This window comes from Pezoporus flaviventris, unplaced genomic scaffold, assembly GCF_033815535.1.
Source record: "Pezoporus flaviventris isolate CSIRO_AGI_PZ_B2104156 unplaced genomic scaffold, CSIRO_AGI_Pfla_v1 ptg000066l, whole genome shotgun sequence".
NCBI lineage: Eukaryota > Metazoa > Chordata > Aves > Psittaciformes > Psittacidae > Pezoporus > Pezoporus flaviventris.
In genome coordinates, this window is record NW_026892614.1 from 28,718,233 (window position 1) to 28,740,546 (window position 22,314).

At 40.2% G+C, this 22,314-nt stretch overlaps 1 protein-coding gene across 10 annotated transcripts in view; it reads left to right on the top strand.

Moving 5' to 3' along the window:
- NHSL1 (NHS like 1) overlaps positions 1–22,314 on the top strand; it is a 176,969-nt gene that overhangs the window by 135,844 nt on the left and 18,811 nt on the right. For 7 of the 10 annotated variants that reach the window (XM_061471730.1, XM_061471731.1, XM_061471739.1 and 4 more), the window contains exons 3-5: positions 9,331–9,458; positions 17,137–17,329; positions 22,169–22,300. In XM_061471730.1, coding sequence (XP_061327714.1) covers positions 9,331–9,458; positions 17,137–17,329; positions 22,169–22,300 — 453 coding nt within the window. The remainder of the gene's footprint in view (positions 1–9,330; positions 9,459–17,136; positions 17,330–22,168; positions 22,301–22,314) is intronic. The other 3 variants (XM_061471732.1, XM_061471733.1, XM_061471736.1) reach the window with 1 other exon arrangement.

Consider the following 22,314-nt stretch of genomic DNA (forward strand, 5'->3'; position numbering starts at 1 on the left):
AGTTAGTACCAGAGTTTCTGCCCATGTATCCTGCCCTTTTTACTGTTCCTGCAATAATTCACAGTTCATCTGTTGATGGTTTTGGCCAAGTTCCATACTCCAACTGCCCTTTCTAATAAAGAATTTTAAAGAGCAAATATTCAAGTGAAACTAACAGAATTTGACTGGGAGTCTACACTGCACATGTTTGAAAGCTGCTCTTGTGCTGAAAAAATGAGCAATGTGGAAGCGTTTGGGTTCCTTATTTTTCAGTTCAATTATATGGTGCAGTGCTGAGTGTAAAGACATACATGGTGGTTATATTTAGATTGTTTGCCTGATATGCATGATAAGTGAACGTAGTGAAAGTGCTGAAAGAGGAAAATTTGTCTTAAAATACTACTAATGATACTATTGTTTTTCTTAAACCAGATTAATGTGTGAAAAATTAATGTTTTATGATACAAGTCTGAATCATTAGGAAGACTGAGCTGGAAGCTTGCTGAACCTCATCCCATTTCAGACCTGTGCCTTTAGTGGAGAGAAGAAGTTTGAACTGTTAATGTCTGTGGTGTAGTTGTTTCAGTGCTAGGTAAAGCAGCTTCCATCATAAAGAATATTAGGCTTTCACTCATTTACCTTTTTGCTTTTCCTCCTCTTTCCTGTTAGATTGGGGTGTTACACATGCTTCTTTACAGCATTTTAGTTACCTTAACATTGTGTCCTTGGAGGAAAACCAATAAAACCTCCTTTTATATTTTTATATTAGCTGCGTTTGGTTGTCTAAGAAACAACAAATATCTATAAAAGTGCTAGAGAAAGAGTGGGGAGAATTATTTTAATGCCAGCATCTAACATGCAAAAGGAAGCAAATAAACTGTTAAAGCTTCAGACATCTTGTTACCACTAAATGTAGTTGTATAACACACTTCAGAAATCTAAATTAGCACAAGGCAAATGGTGATAATTATTTTGAGCACTCCCTAGAGACAGCTTGTTAACAAATATAATTTGTCATGGCTGTTGCATTTTAGTGTCATTAGAAAGGTTTTTCTCTATGGCTAAATTATGCAGATTACCTTGGAGATTTTGGGTGGGATTAAATGAAATTGGTTTTTAAAAGCTTCAAGAAAAGAAAGAAAGGAATGATCAACATGTTTGCAGTGGCTTAACCCTGTTAAAGGTATGTTCATGTTGCAGAGTTCCTTTTAGTTTGAATCCTTCGTAAAGACTTGCATCTGATTTGGAGCCTTGAAAATTACCTGCATACTTGCTTTACTTCAGTGTTGTGCTTTCATCCTCATCCTTGTACTACTACAAGTATCTGTACAGCTGAGCTCTGAAGCAATGTGGAGAACCAGTCCAGAAGGGTGGGCTTCCAAGCCTGGCTGGGCATCCACGTACCATGTCAGGGTGCCCTTCCCAATGAGAAGGTGATCCCTTGTGTGTTGGAGGGAATAGACCCAATATAAATACATTTGATCACTTTCAGTACAGGCTTCTTTGAAGTACCCATTCAACAGACTTCTCCATCACCGAGTCCAACAGCCCTCTGTTAGAGTTACCTTCAGCCTGTGGAGCCCAAGACATTTTTGTTTCTGGGAAACTCCTCACAGCATGTGTCATTAAAAGCTACCTGTGTGGCTTAGGCTTGGCTGTTTATTCAAGAGCGGGAACACATGTAACAGTCTTTAAAAAATCTGTCAGACCTTTCTTCTTACTCACCAGATAAGAAAGTCTTGCAGTAAATGACTGAAGTTTTGCCGGTGGGTTAAAAACTTGCCACTTCATATGGTACTTGCTTGTGGAATAAGTTTGTTGGGTACCAGTGTTTACTGTCTCCAGGCTTGTTTTATGCTTTTCTGTATGTACTGATAAAAGCAGAAATAGCAATATCAAATTGCACTTGGGGGTACACTAGGAAAGGTAGCTAGATTGGCAAAGGCTGGAATTAGCCAAAGCATTTAGATTGAGCTGTTGAGCAGAAGTTTTTTCAGCTGGGCTGTCACGGTACTACATCTGTTGGAATTCCTGACCCATTAAACTGTGAGCCTGAACAAAATAGCACACTGGATATATCACAGCTGAAGTTCATGAACTTGCTTTGCAGTCAGCATTGGTTACAGTTCAGTTGTTACTCAAGTGCATCATTGCTATGGCTTTACAACATGTTTTAAAGCTTTGATATAGAAGCACTCTGTGATAGTCAAGTTCTGCAGATGATATGGGGATTTATACATTTGAGGGAAATGGGACTTGATCCTAGCTGAATGAATTTTTGGGAGGAATATAAAGTGGTAGAGGCAAGCTGTCTGCCTCATTTAGATCCAGGGACAAAAATAAATGCTGCATTGGAATTAAATTGAGCTTTTTTTTTTAAAGTCATATTTTGCATGAGATATTTGTCAGAAACCAAGATTAGCTTTGTACAGCTGTGCTTTTATACAGCCTGTTTCATCCACACACAGAGAGCTGTGCATTCTTATCCCCAGTCTACAAATGAGGGACTCATAAGGGGGCACAGAGCGAAAGGCATCAGTTTTACTTAGCTTTACCAGCCAAAGAAACCTTTGAACTAGGGTATCTGCTTTAATTACGGTCCCAGGCATAATCATTCTCAACAAGCTCTTTATCTTGAAAAGTTGCCTCCCTGGAATTCTCTGATTAACTGCATAGTCCAGAGTTACCCTGATCTCATCCACATCTTACTACAGCACTGCAAGCAGGCAGAGGGGCAGCTGCGCCCTCTGAAGAGGTCCCAGTTTGGTAGGTATATTCAGAGCATGTCTTTTTATGCAACATTATGACCGGTCCCAAGCAAAGCATAACTGACTACTGCATTTCAGGTGGCACCTTTTTTGCTTGGTGTTCATAGCACAGTGTCAGGAAGTTGAAGATTTAGCCTGTGCTCACCTCATACTTAAAGAATTTAAATTTGTGTCTGCAAGAAAAATACTTTAACTTGCAGCACTTTATTTTAAGCAGCTTTTGGATGAAAAGCACATCATCCTGAGGTGTAAAGATTTTGAAATCCCTGTTATATTCTCCTGCCCCTCATGAGAAAGGATGCTTGCAGCATTGGACCCAGCGCTGGTCCTTACTGGTATGGTGAGGATGAGAGTCAAGGCACCTCAGGTTTTTCTTTACTGGGCTTTATCCTGAAGTGCTTAGGAGGCACATACATGAAATTCAGGTTGTGCCATGTCTGTCTGTAGATTTAAATTCTTGATTGGATCTAACCCAAAGTGATTTTCTCAGATGCAGCAATGCCAGGTTGGGAAGCCAGGTCTTCTGACATCCATGCCTGTCTGTCACAAACCCACAAGGTCTTAGTTGGTTCAACTGGAAGAACAAACCCAAAATACACATGAAGTAAATTAAAATTATATGCAGTTATTTATCAGGTTTGAAACAGAAGGTTCTTTTAAAACAAAAAGTAACGATACAGTACATACTTCGGTTATTAAAAGTGCATTGTGACCTATAAAGCGATGGGTCATTTAAAAAAGTTTACTTTTACAAGACAAGATGTATATTGTACTACAGCCTGCCTGGGTTTAGGTGAAATTGTGAAAAGCTGTTTGTAAGATAGCTTTTGTAGTTGTGACATACGGAGGAGTATGGTTTGTGGGTATTTACAGAAGAAGGGGCTGGCTACGGTGTTTGAAGATTTCTGACCTCAGGGAGTGCAGTGGTTTTCTGGTGATACGTGCACTGAATGGATAAATGTGTTTTAAGATACTAGTCAGCAGATTTATTTCTCTAGTTGACAGTTTAGCTGACTCTTGCAGTTAATAGCCTTTCTCTAATATCAAAAAAAAAAAAAAAGGTAAGAAAAAATCCCACTCTACGGAATACAAGTTACAACATGAAAGGCTCTAGTAAGAAGTCACCCTGACTTTAGCTGAGATAATTTTTTAGGCATGCAGACGCAGCTGTCAGCTCATCGCTTGTCCCTCCTTGTTGGACAAGGAGACAACAGGGGATGGTGCAAAGGAAAGCCAAGTGTGTGCTGGTCTTTCCCCTTCCTCCTTCTGCACCCAGGAATTTCTGGTTTGGTGGCTTTGGGCAGCTCTGCAAGGCAGGCGGCATATCTGCTCCTCTGGGAAGGTGCCCCTGGTCCAACTAACATTTAGTGAGTGATTGGTTTCAAGTTCCAGGTACTGCTCTTGGATACAAGGCAAATTCAGATGTTTCTGGGACATTATCTTTCTGTCTTCCGTTGCTTGATCCATCCAGTGGGATGGCTAGTTATGCCAAGCAAAGTTGGAGCTATTTAGATATCTGAATAACCTGGATGCCAAGTTTCTATATTTTGGTATACTTGTGAATATCATGGTAATTTAATTCTTTAACCAGTGTCTTCACTGATTACTAATAAACATTTAGAAACGCAGAAAAATTGTGGTTTTTTTTTTATAAATTAAACTCTTTAATACATGCTCATGAGCATGTTTGAGTGTGTACATGTGGATGCAGGCAGCTACAGAGCTGATCCTGCACCAGTCACATGAGCACTGTTTACTTACAGGAGTAATCTCATTAGGGCTAATTAAGTGAGTGATGGCTGCATGCTCAGGCCTGAGGTGTGGAGGACTGACTGGTCCAGGGTGGTGGCAGAAATCTGTGCCTCTGCACTGCTGCTGGGGCTGCACTGTGGGGAGATATCCCAGGCAAAGATGGGGTCCAGTCCTGAAAACCAGCACCTGGAGCCTTCCTTCCTGCAGCCAGGTCAATATGGGGCAGGAAAAGGAATAGTTTTATGAAGTAGCTTGTGAGAAATGATACCTAGTCTTGCACAGTTCATTTACAATTAAAATAATAAATATGGAAAACTTCTGAAAATGACCATACATCTGTCTCCCTCTTACCAGTTCTGCTGCTGTCAGGGCAATGCATTTTACTTTATATAAACTTCAAGAAATTGTGACTGGTTTTGGTGGTAGGAAGCTCAGCAGGTATGAAATGTTACCAAAGCTGGTTAAAGAAAACAGTCAACACACAGAGTTCCCCCTCAGCAAACTCAGCTGTCCTTCTGCACAGCAGTGTGGTGTGTAAGTCTGACTAAGAGGACAAGGTAAACATTAATCCTGGTTTCCTACGGTAATACCATGTCAGATGAGTTATTGAGGTATCAGTCCTGTGCCTTCTGCTCACTCCAGTGATTTATAGCTCAAATGGTCATGTAAGAATACGATTTCAAGTTGCTGGAAAAACAGTAAATCACCTCTGCATGCAAGACCAAGACTTGCTACTCTGTGTTACCAGCTCAGGGTCAGGTGCAATTACATGCAGGTTCCTTCTATAAAATGGGAGAGGAGATTGGGGCTGAGAGGCCTCAGAGGTATTTTCATACACTTTGCCTGGCTGCCTGTCACGGAGGCCATAAGGTTTTAACATGGAGAGGTCAAGTTACTCAAAACAGCACAGAATTCAGTTCCTGTGGCTCAAAACTATGGTGCAGAATCACCCTTGGCTCAGCTGAGAACGTTGCTCTCAGCGTGGTGCTGCTGGTAGCTGTCCATTCCCTCGGTTATTTAGCAGATGGGAAGAGAGCAGAGAAGGGTGGTGCGCTCACCTTCTGTTGGTGAGAAGCACATCCCCAGCACACTTCTGTCTGATGCCAGGATTTAACAAACCCTGCGGTAGTGCAGTCCCGAGCAGATGTACAAGTGGTTGGATATATGACAGTGACTCAGATATAATGATATTGGGCACTGACAGCTTTAACATGTTTTCTTTTATCGTGCATCTCCTGAACATCATATCTACCCTGTTTTAATAACTGGAAATGATGAGGGGGCTTTTAAAATGTTCTTGACCACTTTTCCCATGCATTTTCTTCACACTCAAAGTGTGAAGAGCAAAACTCAACTTCATGCAAAATTTTCTTCTCTAGGAATGGTGTAAATTGTACCACATGTGGGGATAAATTATAATATAGCTGGCTACAGTAATTTTTAAGCAGTGTTTATAATACAGAGAAGGTTTTGAAATTTAAGGTATCACTAGAAGAGAAGGAGAAGGATAAGAATTAAGCTATAATTTTACCTATCTAGAAAAGCAGTTGCAGGCAGCAGCAGATGATGGGCAGCACCCTTGCGCCCTCAGCCCCAGAGTGGTGGAAGGAGGAAAGGGAGGTGTTTGCAGCCTTCATGCTGTGGAAATATCCAGTGCAGCCACTGATCACAGCTGCCAAGGCAGTGGCTCTTTCTTGGTCCTCTTGGGCAAATAGTGTTAGTGTAAACAAAACTGGTTCATCTGGGGCACAATAATATTGTTGCACATTTCAAATCATACAAGATTATGACTTTGAGCTTGACTGCAGTATGTGCTGCAGATTTGAACTGGTGAGCCCATCATGAGGAGTGGGTGTTTGTGTCCTGCCTGGTGCAGTCTCCTGGGGTTCAACATGGCAGTTCTTTGGCAGAAATATGTGTATACCCAGAAGCTGTGTAGAGTTATGTATATTGGATACTGTGGGTAATGGCAGCTCTGCCACTGGGTCTAGCCAACATTGTATCTGTCCTGCCTCAGCTAGCACTAATGTATGTCACACTCTTAAAACTCAGGATTTTTAATAACTGTATTCTTCTGTTACCTAGTTAGCTTCCGTACAGACCTCTCTGAAACAGGCATAACTGCAAGAGCTTTTAAATTCAACTGAGTATATAGTGTTTCTCTCTTTTTGGGGTTATGGAAATAGGACAAAGTTTTGCTTCTCTGGGGAAAAGGAAACATGTCTGGATTCTACAGTAAGTATTTCTAGCTTCTTTATTGGTATTTTATCTGAAAAATACAAACCTGATTGCTTACAGAAGACCATATGCACGTTCAATAATAGTGATGAGATGGGGGGCTACCTCCGGCTAAAACAGTGTTTAAACAGAAGTTGACACACTTGGTCTGGCAGTGACAGGAGCTTCAGTTAGATGCAGTGACTGAGCTTGTGTTGTGCTTTTGGGCTCTTGCAAGGTGAAGTAAAAGATACCTGCCTAAAACCTCTACTGAGGTTTGTTGGCCTTTGGTCACATCCCCAGTGTGTGTTTCCTGCTATGCTGCAAAATGTACCATGACAGTACCTAGAAAAGGCTGTTCTTGGGGAAAATCACCTTTTTGTTGGTGGTGTTCCTCTGGGGTTTTGTAGCTATTCTTTTGGTTTCCTCAGCAATATTGCTGTAATAGCCTCTGATGTTGCATGGATCTTGCGTTTTTGACAAATAGAGGTTGTGAGCTTGACAAACAGCCAGTTTTTTATTGCTGGTCCATTTGAACTTTTGGTGGACTTGAGACCTTCAGTGTTGACTTCCTTAAGTTTCTGGAGCTCTTCTGGGCTTCATGAACTGCACTGTTCATCATCTTCATCTCCTTTGTTAGCAGAATAAATAAGATCAAGCAATTAATATCAGAGCGTGCATCTGTCATGCCCCAGAAGGAGCCCTTCACCCTTGGGAAATGCCATGATGCCCAATGTTGAAAAGTCACAAGAGTTGCATTCTTAACTTAGGTTGTATTCATGTTTGTTTGTGGTGATTAGTGGCTGGTCTGAAGGTAAAACTTGCAGTGTCTAAGTTGACAACTTATCACGTTAACCCACAGTACAAGTTGAAGCAAGCCTTTGGGCTGTCTTGTTCTGCACAGCTCACTTATGCCTGGTGATTTGTAGCTCAAACCAACAGACAGCCATCAGGGCACTCACATTTGTGATTGTTGTGTGTTGGATCTGGCTGGATACAGTGCCAGATTTGGAAGGGCGGTGGAGGAATTTGTTTTACTGCAGTTGTTGGCAGTCATTTTTCATGCCCCACCTGAAGTACAGCAGCCGTCTGCCAGATGCATGCAGTGTTGGCATGCTCACATGTGTGAAACAGGTAAACAGGGTCACAAATCCTGAGATGTACCAATTGATCTTGATCTCAAACCCCACCACCACTGACCTTGGTCCTTGAATTGACAGAGAAGTGACAGGTTTATGCCATACTGTCCTTTTTGACCCCATAGGGAAACTTGTAATAGGCCAGGACATACATCTGGCTCTGGTGAAAATGGCTAGTTGTCAAACTGTAAGCTTGCTGTGTCGGTGTGCATGTGCAGATACAGGGGAATCTGCACTGATTAAATCGTTGTAGAGCTGTGATTTCTCTAGGTCAGTTAACCCATTGGCACCAAGTCCTCCAGGCCTCAATCTGAGATCTTCCTGAGCATAACAGATGAAATATATGCTGGAGTTGCAAATTGTAACCCCACGTAGTCATTTGCCAGGCAAAAGCCTCTCTAAAACCTTGCCCTCAATATAAACATTGCATGTTTTCCATTTTAAGGGGTATTCAAAAAATTTACTATCACAGAAAGTCCATCTTCAGCATGTGACGATAAAAGCGCTTTGTGACTTGATAATGCCCATGTTTGTGCAGATATTTCAGTTCCTTAGAAATGTACCAAATACTTAATTTTCTGTTAGCTTTCCTTGTCTTTCAAGAGATTCAGATCTCTGTCTCTGGAATTGTAAAGCTAACAGTTTGACTGGCCTGATGATTTTGGTTGCTGCATCTTGAACATTTAATTTTTCCTTATGCTCTGGCGTCTGTTATTCTTTAGCACAATCACACTGAATATCAATTAAGAGGCGGGAAGATGATTATGGAAAACTTGGGTGAGGGGGATGACACGCTGACTGGGATTTTGACTGTTTTGAGTGGGGATGCATGTTTGCTTCATAATCTTTCTGAACTTTGAAAACTCTTCAGTACTAAACTACGTGTGCTCTGCAGAAACATGAGATTTTGATATCCCCGTGATACGCATTCATCTCTCCAAAATCCCAATAAATGGTCTCTTCCATGGGCAGGAAGACAAGTGGTCAGTGCCAGAGTTACTTAGCAGATGGTGCTCTAGTAGTGAGCAGCATCATCGTTTAAAGTGTAAGGCGCATAATGGATGTCTACTGGCCTGGCAAATGAGACCCCTGGTGTTACTCATATGCTTCCGTCTCTCATCCTGCAAGATGCTGCCATCTGTCAAGACACTGAGCCAGGCCTCAAATAAGTACATAAATCCATTTCCCCATTCTTTCCAAAGCTCTTGCCATCTCCTGGATTAAAAAAAGCCATGGGTATATATGTTATGTGTGGGCTTCTGTATATAATACAGGTGAGGGAGGGGGAATATGGATACAAATAGGAGTAATGCACCTTTGGGTTCTGTTACTTGGGACAGACAATGCTAATGCATGGCAAACGTTTTCAGAATTTTTTAGAATAATATCCTGTACTTTTGTATGTGCCATTGTACACCAAGAGTAAACAATAATGACTCTTGTAATGAATAAGTGTCCTCTTTATCTTTCTGCAGAGTGTGATAAGTTGCGGCGGGATGGCTACCGGAGCTCACAGTATTACTCTCAGGGCCCCACTTTCTCCTCATCCTCCAGTGCAATCTGTGGAAGTTACCAGGATGATTATGAAGAAATTGAACAAAAGGTAATGGTGGGGGCAAAATGCTGGAAAGTATAAGATGCCCAGTGCAGTTTAATTGTGTGCCATAACACTGTTCAAATAAGGTAGGATTTTAGAAGATCATGAAGATGCTTACTCCCTTGAATTACAGTGATACTAGGTTATCTGACTTACATAGTCTTTTAAAGATCACATTTCTAGCCATGCATTTATATAAAGTTCCTGTTGTCATGTTCAGGGAGTGAAAGCCAGAAGGAGTTGATAATGTTCTGGAGGGAAGACCCCAGAAAGGACAGCTGTTTTGAATCTGTTAAGTGTTTGCATTCAGGTAGCAGGAGGAGCTATTAACCAGCCGTCAGCATACTCACATTGTAACAAGGGACATGTGCGCACTTAGAATTGCTAATACAGGCTCTAATGCAGTTTCATTAGGTAGAGGCTTTGTCCTAATGCATTGTAACTGTTCATGTAAAGACATCCAGAAGAATGAAAAATTGCCCACTAAGTTGGGTTTATAAGCTTTCTTTCAGTTTTCCTCATGGTTTTCATGTTTGTATGCACACATCTTAACTTCAAGTATGCTTAGCCTAGAATCTAGAAATAAAAAAATAGAGAAAGGACAGCTGAGCACAAGTCCCGAAGAAGTTGTGAAGACACATTGTTATATACATAGGTCCTTATGTAACTGCAGAACTAGTAAAATGCATTAATGAAGAAAGAAGAAAAGAAATTTTGCTCCCTTGTCCTTACCCTCTTGTGCCTGTGACTCTGAAAGAGAAGCTGACTTTGGTATTGTGGGCTAGGAGATTACTGCTGGGGTGACAGCAAGATGAACTGGAGCCTGTCTGTCCAAAGCTGAAATGCCTGAGCTCCTGGGATTTTCAAGATAGATATTCTAGAATGCTTTGCCACAGACTACTGTTGCTTAGAGAGTGGGAGGTTATCCTTGATTGTAACACAGTTGAATTTCTTTAAATCATTAATAAACCATATGTGTGTCTATATCATGAACCAAATAACTGCCTGCATACAAAGCGTGCAGATCCTGAGAACTCACTTTACGGTGTTTTCAGTTCTATCCTCCATGGTTTTAAGTCACATAATAAAAGGTGTGGAATATGTACAGTCTGTCATCCACGTGGTGAGTGCATTATATCTATGTATTGGCAGGGAATGTTAGAGCATCTTGTTCAGCTGTGTGTGGTATGTACTGGCAGTGACAAGAGAATGTAAAGCACATTCATACTGTGGAATGCATTATGACAATTTGCAAAACCTTGCTTACATCAGTGAAATTTCCACTGGAGAAAGTTTTGACATATTGGTTGTGGCTATTAATATGTGCATACATCGATGTAGCATGTAAAACTAATACAACATTTAAAAATATATAAATACATTTTTATTCAACAGTTTGAGTAAGAGCATATATACATGGGTGAAGCTTCAACAGACTAAGAGCTGTCAGGTTGGGCAAAGAAGAGATTCAGAGCAGCCCTGCGGAGAAAGACTTGGGGGTGTTGGTCAATGAGAAAATGAACATGAGCCGGCTTCAGTGTGTGCTTGCAGCCCAGAAAGCCAACCGTATCCTGGGCTGCATCAAAAGGAGCGTGACCAGCAGGTCGAAGGAGGTGATCCTGCCCCTTTACTCTGCTCTCATGAGACCTCACCTGGAGTATTGTGTGCAGTTCTGGTGTCCTCAACATAAAAAGGACATGGAACTGTTGGAACAAGTCCAGAGGAGGGCCATGAGGATGATCAGGGGCCTGGAGCACCTCCCATATGAAGATAGGCTGAGGAAGTTGGGGCTGTTCAGCCTGGAGAAGAGAAGGCTGTGTGGAGACCTCATAGCAGCCTTCCAGTATCTGAAGGGGGCCTATAGGGATGCTGGGGAGGGACTCTTCATTAGGGACTGTAGTGGTAGGACAAGGGGTAACGGGTTCAAACTTAAACAGGGGAAGTTTAGATTGGCTGTAAGGAGGAAATTCTTTCCTGTTAGGGTGGTGAGGCACTGGAATGGGTTGCCCAGGGAGGTTGTGAATGCTCCATCCCTGGCGGTGTTCAAAACCGGTTGGACGAGGCCTTGGGTGATACGGTTTAGTGTGAGGTGTCCCTGTCCATGGCAGGGGGGTTGGAATTTGATGATCTTTGGGTCCTTTCCAACCCTAACTATTCTATGATTCTGTGATTATATGATCCTTATCTTGGTTAAGGGTTTATTGGAATGTTAAAATAACACGTTAGTAACAACTTTTGTGCATTCTGAAAAAAATAAAGGTGCAACTAATATAATTGAAGAATAGAATAGAAATTCCATTTCAAATTGCAATAGTTTCCTCTAAATATTTTTAGCTGAAAGGATAATTCACAGCTGTGGAGAAAGATAGTTGCCGAACTGACAGTCTGGGATGTTATTGGTTATCTCGGAACTTTAATCTTAACCCTGCTGCTCTTATTTGCAGCTCAAAATGACGTTAATTCCTTCTAAACTGTAGCGTGATTCTGCCTTCATATTGTATAACTCAAGTGTTTTGTGGAGTCCATTGACCAATATCTTTGTTTAACTGGCTTTTATTGTAATGGCCTAAAATTTTACTCTTTTTTTTTTTTTGAAATGAATGCTTACCACAAGGGATCTCTGAGCTTGAATTATAATCCCACTGGTAAATTGCCAAGTAATTCTAATAAGTCTTATTCTTTTAGTGAGTATTTCAGCTGTCAGAGGAGTTCTTCAGTAACAGTGTGGAACTGGGGTCACCAAAATCCCATGATTTAGAATGTGAACTCTTTGCCACTAGACGAAAGCTTTGTAGCTTTGTTGTTTATTCAAGGCAAAAAAGCCAACATTTAAATTCTGAACATGCAGCACTTAATAGTTGAAATTCAAGACAAGCAGAATAATGATGGGTGGATGAATAGCTATTTACTGTTCAGAAATTTACTTCTAAGTTGACATAATTGCCAACTTGCAGAAGAAACAATGTTTTGCTGCATGGTGATTTCAGAAAGGACACCATCTTTTCCTACTCTTTTTAATCTGTTTTTTCTTTTAATGTAGGCAGATACTCCACTTGTCTGGAGACAATATAAAACCATGACCAGGTGATGTGATAGGAGACTTCAATCCACAAACATTCTCAGATTTTGTGTAGGTGGGTGTCTTGTCAGCAGAGGGTAATATTCATACCACAGAGCAGCATGTGATTTAGTGTGAGTCTTAGAAAATGTCTGAGGTAAGCAGAACATTTGCTGTTCCAAAGGAGAACCACTGAGGAGAAGCAGGCAAGTTAATCCCACTCAAAAATGAGGAAACAAAATTGGGAAGCATGGAAAGCTGAAGCCTCTGAGTAGTAGTTGATATAAAAGGAAGTTCTTGGAACTACGCTTTTAACGTTGATTCTTACAAGTTACATTAATGGAGCTCAGGCCAATCTCCACTGCAGTTGTGATCCTAATTGAGTTTGTTGGAGATTAAATTGGTTTATCTAGATTTTACATGTGACTGCTGTGACCAGTGTCCTCCTTTCCTGGCTTTTTACATACCACTGATGGTGATGTGACTTGGAAGCTATTTCCTGCCTTTCAGTATTGCTTTGTTTTCCATGTCAAAGATGCACTGAGATGTTGCTTTCAAACTCTGGTTCACCTTGTGTTCTGAAATGCATAAACTGTGTATATTAAATGTGTTTGTGTTTTGTGTGTTTTCTTCTCATTCTTTTTTCTTTCCCTTTTTATCACTCATTCTCTTTGTTTCTTTTTGTCTCGCTCAACAGTCTAGTCTGTTAGACTGCATCTCTCAGTCTTGCATTAGCGCCTGCTGTAACTTGGTTCCCTGGAGCAACAAGGTACCTTGCCCAAGAGTGGGACCATCCAGCTGCCATATCTGCAGCTTGATGTTACTTGTAGCATTTAGCATATATGCAGTCTTATTCTGCTCGTAGCCTTCACTCATTGCCTGCTTCTGTTTTCTGCTTGAAAAACATAATAATTTGAAAAATCAGCTGCTCAACAGAGGAATGCCATGCCAGGTTTGTTTCCTTTGTTATTCCTCATTGCTCCTTTTTGTCTGCAGTCTGGTGTCCTCTATTTACTTGGTTCCCTGAAATTTTTAATTCCCTTTTGTCTATTAACATTTGCCTCCTTTGAAACCCTTCCCCCAATGAACACTGTGTTTTATTTAATTGGCTGCTTCACTGGTTTTTAATTAGCCAAGGAAAAACTTACTAATTTGGAGTAATGTATTTTTCTTAAATGATTAATGTGAGCTAGAGAGAGAGTACTTGCTCCCAGGCATGTAGTATATCATGTCTTTAGTCCATCTTTGAAAATATTTGTATGCCAAAAACTCATGCTGTTTTTCCCCAGGTCCTGTCGTTTGGCTTATGAACTTTGCCTTGATACAGTTGTTAATCTTTGGGTGAAAAAACATCTATTTTACTTATTCATGGGGAAAAAAAGTACATTTTTGCCCCTGTACTGAGCCAAACTGTCATTTGGCTCTACAGTATCTGCAAGAGACTGTTAAGTATCTTAAGTGCAAACAAATGTATTAACTGTATTGTCTTGAGGGACTTGAGGAGGCTTAATGTAAAACTTTGTGTGGTGTTAAGAGGGCCTAAAGCAGTTGGGCCACTCCAGTTCAGAGATGGGAACCCCTGAGAGCCCTGAGGCATGGGCTCTAGCAGAACTGCTCAATTTCACCTACAGGTGAAACATGACAGGGAACATTTATTTGTACTCTCAAAACTGCCCACAACTCTTTTACTGAATTATTTTGTAGAAGTACACTCCACTATCCTGTGGCAGCAAATCATTCTTAACTGACACAGTGCTTTGAGCTCAACTGCACAATTGGGTTTTCAATTGCTCTTCATGTGTTACATGCTCACTGGGCTGATTCATTTCTGGCCATCTTCCTCCATCTGTCCCCAGTTTTCTCAACTTCTAACTATGCAAAATATGTGATTGTCATTCACATTTCATTTATTTTTTTTTTTTATAATTAGGATTCCCTCATAGTAGATGCTTCAGTTCTTCAGGTTTTCTATGTGTTCATATACTCTAACTGAAAAAGTGTCCTGCTTGGTTTGGGTGATTTCATTTAAAAGGAACGGTGGCTTTGCAGCCGGTATTGCTGCCACTTGACATATTGGAGTAGCCCCTGGTACTGCTACATGACAGCTGAGGCCTGGCACTTGCAGTGTAGTTTGAATATGACAGATATTGATGCTGACAGTATCAACCAAGCAGAGTATCTGAAGGTCACTGGAGCTCATCTTCACCCCACACAAAATGGAAAATCAGGCTTGAGGTGTCTCTGTTGGTGACCAGATAGAGACAGAGAAAAGCTCTTTGTACAGGGAAAGCAATATTCCTTTGCCTCAGCCCCTGATTACTCCTTTAAGTGCATGCACACATGCTCCCAGTGACACTGAGCTAGTACCCCTGTGCTACATTCCTTACAAACCCTTTATCTGAGCTGTCTTTAAACCTAACTAGGGGGAAGCATGGCCTGGAGGAAGCTTTTCCTTCTCCAAGGGTATTTCTTTCCCAGTTTGCTTAAGTTAATGAAGGTTTTTATGAATTTGAGTGATTTGAGGTGGAAAACTCCTTATGTGTAAGTACATATACGTATGTGTACCCACACTGTATATGTGTATAAACAGTGTATATACACACACTCATAATAAAATAAGCATTCACATTATAATTCTACAGGAATGGTTTTAAAGCCTTTTAAAAACAGTGTAGGCCTGAAAAAAATACTGGTATCCTCCAAGAAGCTTGTTTTGAAAGAATTGCTGGGGCTTTCACAGGGTTGAGCCCTTTCCTGGAGACAGCATTTCTCCCATCTGCAGCCTCCCTAGTAAAGAAATGGATTATTTCCTCGAAGAAAAGCTCCGACATTTCAAAGTGTGGTTCCAAACTCTGCAGGATGGCGTTAGTAATAATTTCATTGCTGAAATGTTTTTTTATTATGACCTGAAGAGATGTTACTTTTCTGTTCTTTTACTTTTTGCCTGTAAATTGCTTTCATTTTTATTTTTTAGTAAGTTTAATGTTGGGCAGTGGCCTAAAGGATGTAGAGTTGAAGTATAATAGAATAAATAAATGGTCAGTTATTTATAAACAGCAGGAACTCCTCATGGTAAATGGAAGAAAATAAAATCAGAAATGATAAACAGTGGTTGGAGCACAGTGTCTGGGCATGTCTTTTGTATAGCACTAAGCTTCAAGAGAAAACAGATCACTCAGACTGCAAACCCATAATAGTAAAAATCCATCTGTAATAAATAGCTGTGGTGTTTCTTTCCACACCTGGATACAGCAGTGATGCAGAGAACAGGGGACCCAGTGATCTAGTATTGACAGCCCTATTTTGGGTAGTATTCTGCTCTCTGAAGGGAGAGGGCAATAAAGAAAAGGGGTTGAGGACTGTAACTCTGGTCTGGTGGTAGAGAGGGAGGTCCTGAAGGAAACACTCCTGAAACAGAGGAATCTGGGGGTTGTAGAGATCTCTGCTAGTGCTGTAGCTGCTACACAATTCCTCTTCAATGTTTTTCTGCTCTCATTTGTTTTGCCTGGGGGTGGGAGGAGGTGGAAGTTGGTTTTCCCCCAGGTTTTACTTCCTCTCCTGCTTCTGAGATTCCGTGGGGTGCCTTGCTGCCAGGAGCAGCGAAAAGGCAGCTTCTCCTGGGTTTGCTTGTAGCTTTTGACCACCTGTTAGAAGCCCCAGTGATGTCTTCTGCATGCCCTGAACCTGCCTGTCCTTGATTTTGCTATGTGCTAGTATTGCCTTATCAATAAAAGCTATCATACAGCGTTTTCTGCCATTACTGACATGCAAGCACAGACCTTGCAATGAAAACAAATGGCTTTTTTGGCTTATGACTTTGTCTGATAGAAGTGTTTGCATAAGCTGTTCCAACCTGTTTTTCTGATGCAAAAAGCTTTTAGTTTCATTGGTGTTTTGTTTTGTTTTTTTTTAAGTGAAACACCCATCATGGAGGTGAAATCTGCCACTTTGATAAGGAATTACTTTTAAAATTACCATATGGCTACTAATATTGAAAACTGCTTCACCCCTAAAAATGGGCAGAATGTACCCCTTGACTGTGGCATGAGTTTCTCCAAGTGCAAAGCAAAGTTATCTTTGCTGCCCTACAGATCTGATTTTGTAGACTGGTGATCTTGTAGAGTGCATTGGCTCGTTCTTTTACTGAGCTCACACAAACTCTGTTCGTAACAGGCTTCTTGCTGAGACCTTGAACATCCTAGAACAGCTGGAGCAAAGCAGTGCTCAAATCTTATCTTCCTAATAGGACACTGGGAAGGGAGAAGTGAAGGGAAAGCAAACCGCCACACAGTGAGAGGGATTAATCTATTTAGGGACGATGTTAGTGTGAAAGATAATCAGTTACCGTTCTTTTCTATGTTCAGTACCACTCTTATCTCTCTCATTTGTACATATTCCTTAGATTGGTTCAATGTCTTGGATAATAACATTCCAGGTGTTTTGTTGTGGGGTGGTTGTATGTTTTTTAAATCACTTTATGTAGGTCAAAGTGTGATATTTATGAGGGTGAATTTTATTTGACAAGCAATCATGCTGACTGCAGCGATAATACCTTAGTAATATCATAGTCTTACTTTTTTTTATCTGGTTATAAACTTACATTGTTGTATGTATTTCTATTGGTAGTGTCCCGTCTCTTCCCCAGAAGAAGAAAAGCTTATTACCATCAAAAGGCCTAAAACTCCAGTTTCAGATGACTTATCAGATATCAACACCCAAACCAACTGGACTAAGTCACTCCCACTGCCAACGCCAGAAGAGAAAATGCGACAACAAGCGCAGGCAGTCCAAACAGACGTGGTTCCTATTAATGTGACTGGTAGGCTTTTAATTTCAGTGGTTACGTTAGACTGATGAGGGAGGGGAGGGATAAAATGGGATCCATGCAGTTGCATAGCATTTTGACATATATTTGATGCATGAATTTTAAATTACTTGTTGCACCATTGTGCAGAAGTGTAATGTGTTTAATAGTCTACCTCCAAACTGTATGAGTAATTAAAATTATCATTAATGACCACAGTTTACACAACATGGGCTTGAAACAGCATTGGATATTCATGGAATACAAGAGGGGGATTGATAAATAGCAGTGGTTTGCTGTAGACTACACTGAATGAGAAATTGTGTTTTATGCAATGCTAATGATATTTCAGGATTTTCTTTTAGGAATTTTATATAAGGATGGTTATATATGAGGGACTTCTGTATTCCAAAAAAACAAGTGTTACAGAATTCAAGAAAACAATCTCTAGAGTCTTATTTTTGTATCAGCTACAAGAGATTTAGATGTCAAGGGAAGTAGGGTAAGAACAACAAAAGTTAATGGGGCTATATCTTAGAGCAAGACTGTTGGTAAGATACTGCATTAATGTGACCACAGTCCACATTTTCTTGTTACAAACTGGGTATTAACTGTTCATTTTGAAAAGGTTCTTTGGTTTTACAGTTGCAGAGCTCTCACTCTGTGGAAGTTAAATTATGTTAAAGCCTAATGCTGAATACTTTGTTGTGTGTAAATAGAATTTCTGGGAAAGACAGAATTACCACTTCAGTTTAATAATCCCTCTTTTTCTGCACATTATCAAGATTGTCTATTATTAGTTAATTCAAATAACTGACCGTTTGCCTGCCAAAACCAGGATGATATTCACTGTCCAATTTATTTCAAATGCCATATGGCACACTGATTCCAAGCTCAATCTTACAATCAATAGCTTGCAATGTTTGGTTTTGTTTTTAAATTAATTAGGTGTTCTCTTCCCCTGTGTGACTGCCAATAATTTTTTCACCTATGTTTTTATAAACTAGTATTTTAACTAGTATTGTTTGATAGTATTTAAATAGCATAGGAGCAGTACTTCTGTTACAAACATCAGAGAGAGATGAGAAATCAACAAGAAACATTCCTTAAATAAACAGCAGAAAATATTTGAAAGAAATAGTATGAAGACAACAGATAATTACAAACACCCCATCTCTAGAAAATTAATAGAAGGAAAAGAAATGCCATAATGAAGTGTTACTAGGCTAGTTGGTGTTATCTAGGAAATGTGGGATACAAGTGCAGAAGGTCAAGTTATGGGAACAACGGATAATCTGACGTAATCAATAAGCCTGAGCAGGGCTTAGATAATGTAACAGCAGGAACAGGGTATACTAACAGAAAGAGTAATCTGCTGTTCAATGTAATGACCCTACATACTGATAATATATGGGGTAAGCAAACAGATGGAAAGAAAAATGAGATAAAAGAGATAAATAACCCTCATACATTTAAATCACTGTCACTGGGAACGTTACAGTGTTTGGATAAATTACACCTGTGACTTCAACCAGCTTAATTCAACTGGTGTAGCAAACCTGGTGTCCCCTGAATTATTTGGTTTGCACGTGGCAAGCTCAGTGGTTCTCAACATTTCTGATGAAAACAGAAATTGTATGTATCACACCTCACCTTTCTGGAGCATCTGTTGAGCATCTGTTCCCCTATAAACATGGTAATTGAAAGGAACCAGAATGGGGAAGGTGGTGAAGAAAGACTACAGTTGCAGTGTGTGAACTGATCTCTGGAATCCACCATTTCCTTTTCCTTGGAATAGTTATATTGCTACTATGAAGCAAGCAAGTGACAGTAACAGACTATGAGCCATACACAACACACACACACACACACACACACACATACACACAAAGCTGCTGTCCTTGTACATCTTTAAAAAGTCACAATCTGCTCCCTTCCTCTGCCCTCCCACACACCGAGTAATTTTATTTTGTGAATTCCTTATGTTACTGCATGAGGCCAAGAAAAAAAAGTCCAAAGATTCTATGCCATTTGTTCAACGTGCCATGGAACAAACCGTTGCTGGTTTTTGTTTTGATTTGGCTTTTTCATTCACTTTTTTTCTCACTCTCCCAGAAGGGAGGTCAAAAACTTCTATTTTGTTACTCCTGGCACAAAATAAAAGGTTAACCTCTGAAGAGGCTGCTGGCAATTGACAGCGTTTTCAGCAGTGCATTAGTAACGATTCTGCTACAATGGCATCTCACGTGGCTGTGCAATAAATGCTCCACAAGTTCAGCTTTCAGGGCTCTTTGGTGAACAGATTGCAACTAATACAGTAGTAGCAAAAATCTGTTGGATAGCCTGAGGATGCAGGGGCATTGCATTATGCTGACAAGCTGCTAACTTAGACAGCCAGATTTGGAAGCAGTTTCAGTTTTTGGGAGTGCCTGGGCTGAGCTTGTTCTGGCCTGGAAAGGGTTGGGCTGAATTTTCAGTGGTGGCCAGTCTTTGCTTTTACATACCTGGGGGTTAAAAGATGTACGATGGTGTCTGCTCTCATGGGATTTCCGGAACTAACTTTCTTTCCAGATGGAGGAGGCTGGTGATGGTGGAGGTGATCAGTGCAAGGCTGGATCCTGCAAAACATTTAAGCATTTGCTTGAGTCCAGCTTGACTGACTCCAGTGAGATTTAAGCACATACTTAAATATTTTCAGTGGATCCAAGGGAACTGAGTACACTGCATGAGGGAAGATTGAATAAACTGCATAAGGAATGCCTAGATTTGTTACAGACTTGTTACAAACCAGCAACAGAAGGAGAAAAGTATCCTTAAATCTGCAAATTATATTTAACATTAACATTGATATTTTCATTTAAAAAAAAAAAGGTGATAGCAAAGAAGGGAAAAATGAGATGTTCTGATTTGTCCTGTTGGAAATTATCGAAGTTGCTACTTTGAAATTCTACAAATTAGCACAGTGGCTTTGAAAAATCCTTTTGTGTATGAAAAGCCATTGAAGATGGATTGGTTGAGTTAGCTTTTGGGTAGCTCAGGGGAAGAAGTTACTGACCCAGTAAAATTTTCTCATGGTCATCCTGTTCGTGCTGTCTGAGGCTTCATGTAAAAGACTCTGTCCTTGTTTGCACCCTCTACTTACTGTTTACATTTTACTCCAGAACATTCAAAGCTGCATTTTAATTTCCTTGCAACTTAACCATCTCAGGCATAATTATTGGCCTTTGAATGGATAAAGATATGTTCAGAAATGCAAACCTTTCTCATTCAAATTCTTTAGATTTGTTATCATTTGGCTAGAATTACTATTATCCTTCATGGCAGGATTACCTAATGGTCCTGATCCTGTAAGGGTCCTAATGTAATGCCCCAGACAGTGAAGAGTCTTACTATTTCAGGGCTTCTACTAAGCTAGTGGGATCCATAGATCTAAATTTATACACTCCATGGGCTTCCTCCTCCCTTGATCTGCCTTGACTTCAGTCAGTCCAGAATTTGGCAATTTGTAGATGCAAGGACCCTGCTCAGCACAAGTGCAGCTCATAGGAGTACAAGGCTCTTGTCAGACAGAGTCAGAGTCTTTATATTTACAATGTGGTGAATGAAACTGCCTTGTTTTTTCCTTGCATTTTCACAAGTCTACATGCTATACTTTTAATATATGACTGTCTTTAACTTACAGAGGTAATGAGGTTTTCTATACTATTTGCACGACACACATCATACCGATGTGCAGTCAGCCAGAGATAGTATTTATGACATATTAGTTACCGTGCATTAATCACTTTTTAGAGGTAAATAATTTGGTCATCAGTTTTCAAAAAAAGCTTACCAGGCAAAAAAGTATATACATATGTCAGGTTTTTTTCTGCATATAAATTGGTCATCTGAGGGACATTTAGCAGTGTTTTAAAATGCTTTAGCTTCTAAAAAGGGAACTTACATGAAATATTTGGGGGGAAGTTGTTAGATTTTTAGAAGTGACAGAGCATTAACTTGGCTCACAATCTACAGAGCAAGTTATATCTTGCTACTGGTAAAATGGCCAAATTATAAGCCTCTAAACAAAAGTGAATTCCTAAAGAAGAGCTGGTTAATGATAGTGGTGCTTCTGGGTCCCATTATGATACGGCACATGGTCATTATAAGGCTTTGTCTGGCAACGTGCACTTACACATTTTTTCAGTTCTTGCCATTGTATATTGTTATAATCATTTATAAAGTTTCAATTTTAAGCAGCTTCCACTCCAAAATATTTATGAGACCACAGGTTTGATCTCTGCACGCTCTGTAGTACTTATTTGTACTGACATTAAAGGATCACCAACAGAAATGTGGTACACTTGACAGGTCCAGAACAACTTGGAATGAAAAAGAAGCGTCTTGTGTGATTTAATGGTGGAGCTGTGCAAAGGTACTGTAATAGCTATTGCCAATAGCAGTGTCTGTTCCTGTATAATTTGGTCATCATTGGGATCTTTCATTTTCATGAGCAGATTTGCTTTTTCTGCACCTAATTTCTTCAAAATAAAACAAAAAAAACACACAAAAACCACAAAGCAAGAATTCTGTTCACTTGTGGAATTAGAGCTTCTCTCACCAGATCCGTACTGGGCTCAGGAAGTCAAAATTCCTTTTAAAACCTGCAGTACTGTGTAATAGATGTGTGTGTCTAAAGCCTTACTGTGTCCATATGCTGTATCTTCCTTCAGTGTAAACCTTCATTGTAGGACCAAGCTAACATCATTAATTAATGCCTTTTTTTCCATTTCTACAACAAAACTAGTGGAAGAAAATGCATGATGTCAGCGTGCTTGGAAGTAATGTTGCTTTGCTTGTTCTACCATGTATTAGGGGAGAATTTCGACCGCCAAGCCAGCATTCGGCGGTCTCTAATTTACACAGACACGGTGGTAAGACGGCCGAAGAAAGTCAAAAGGAGAAAGACTATTACAGGAATCCCTGACAACATACAAAAGGAGCTAGGTATGGCTCATCAG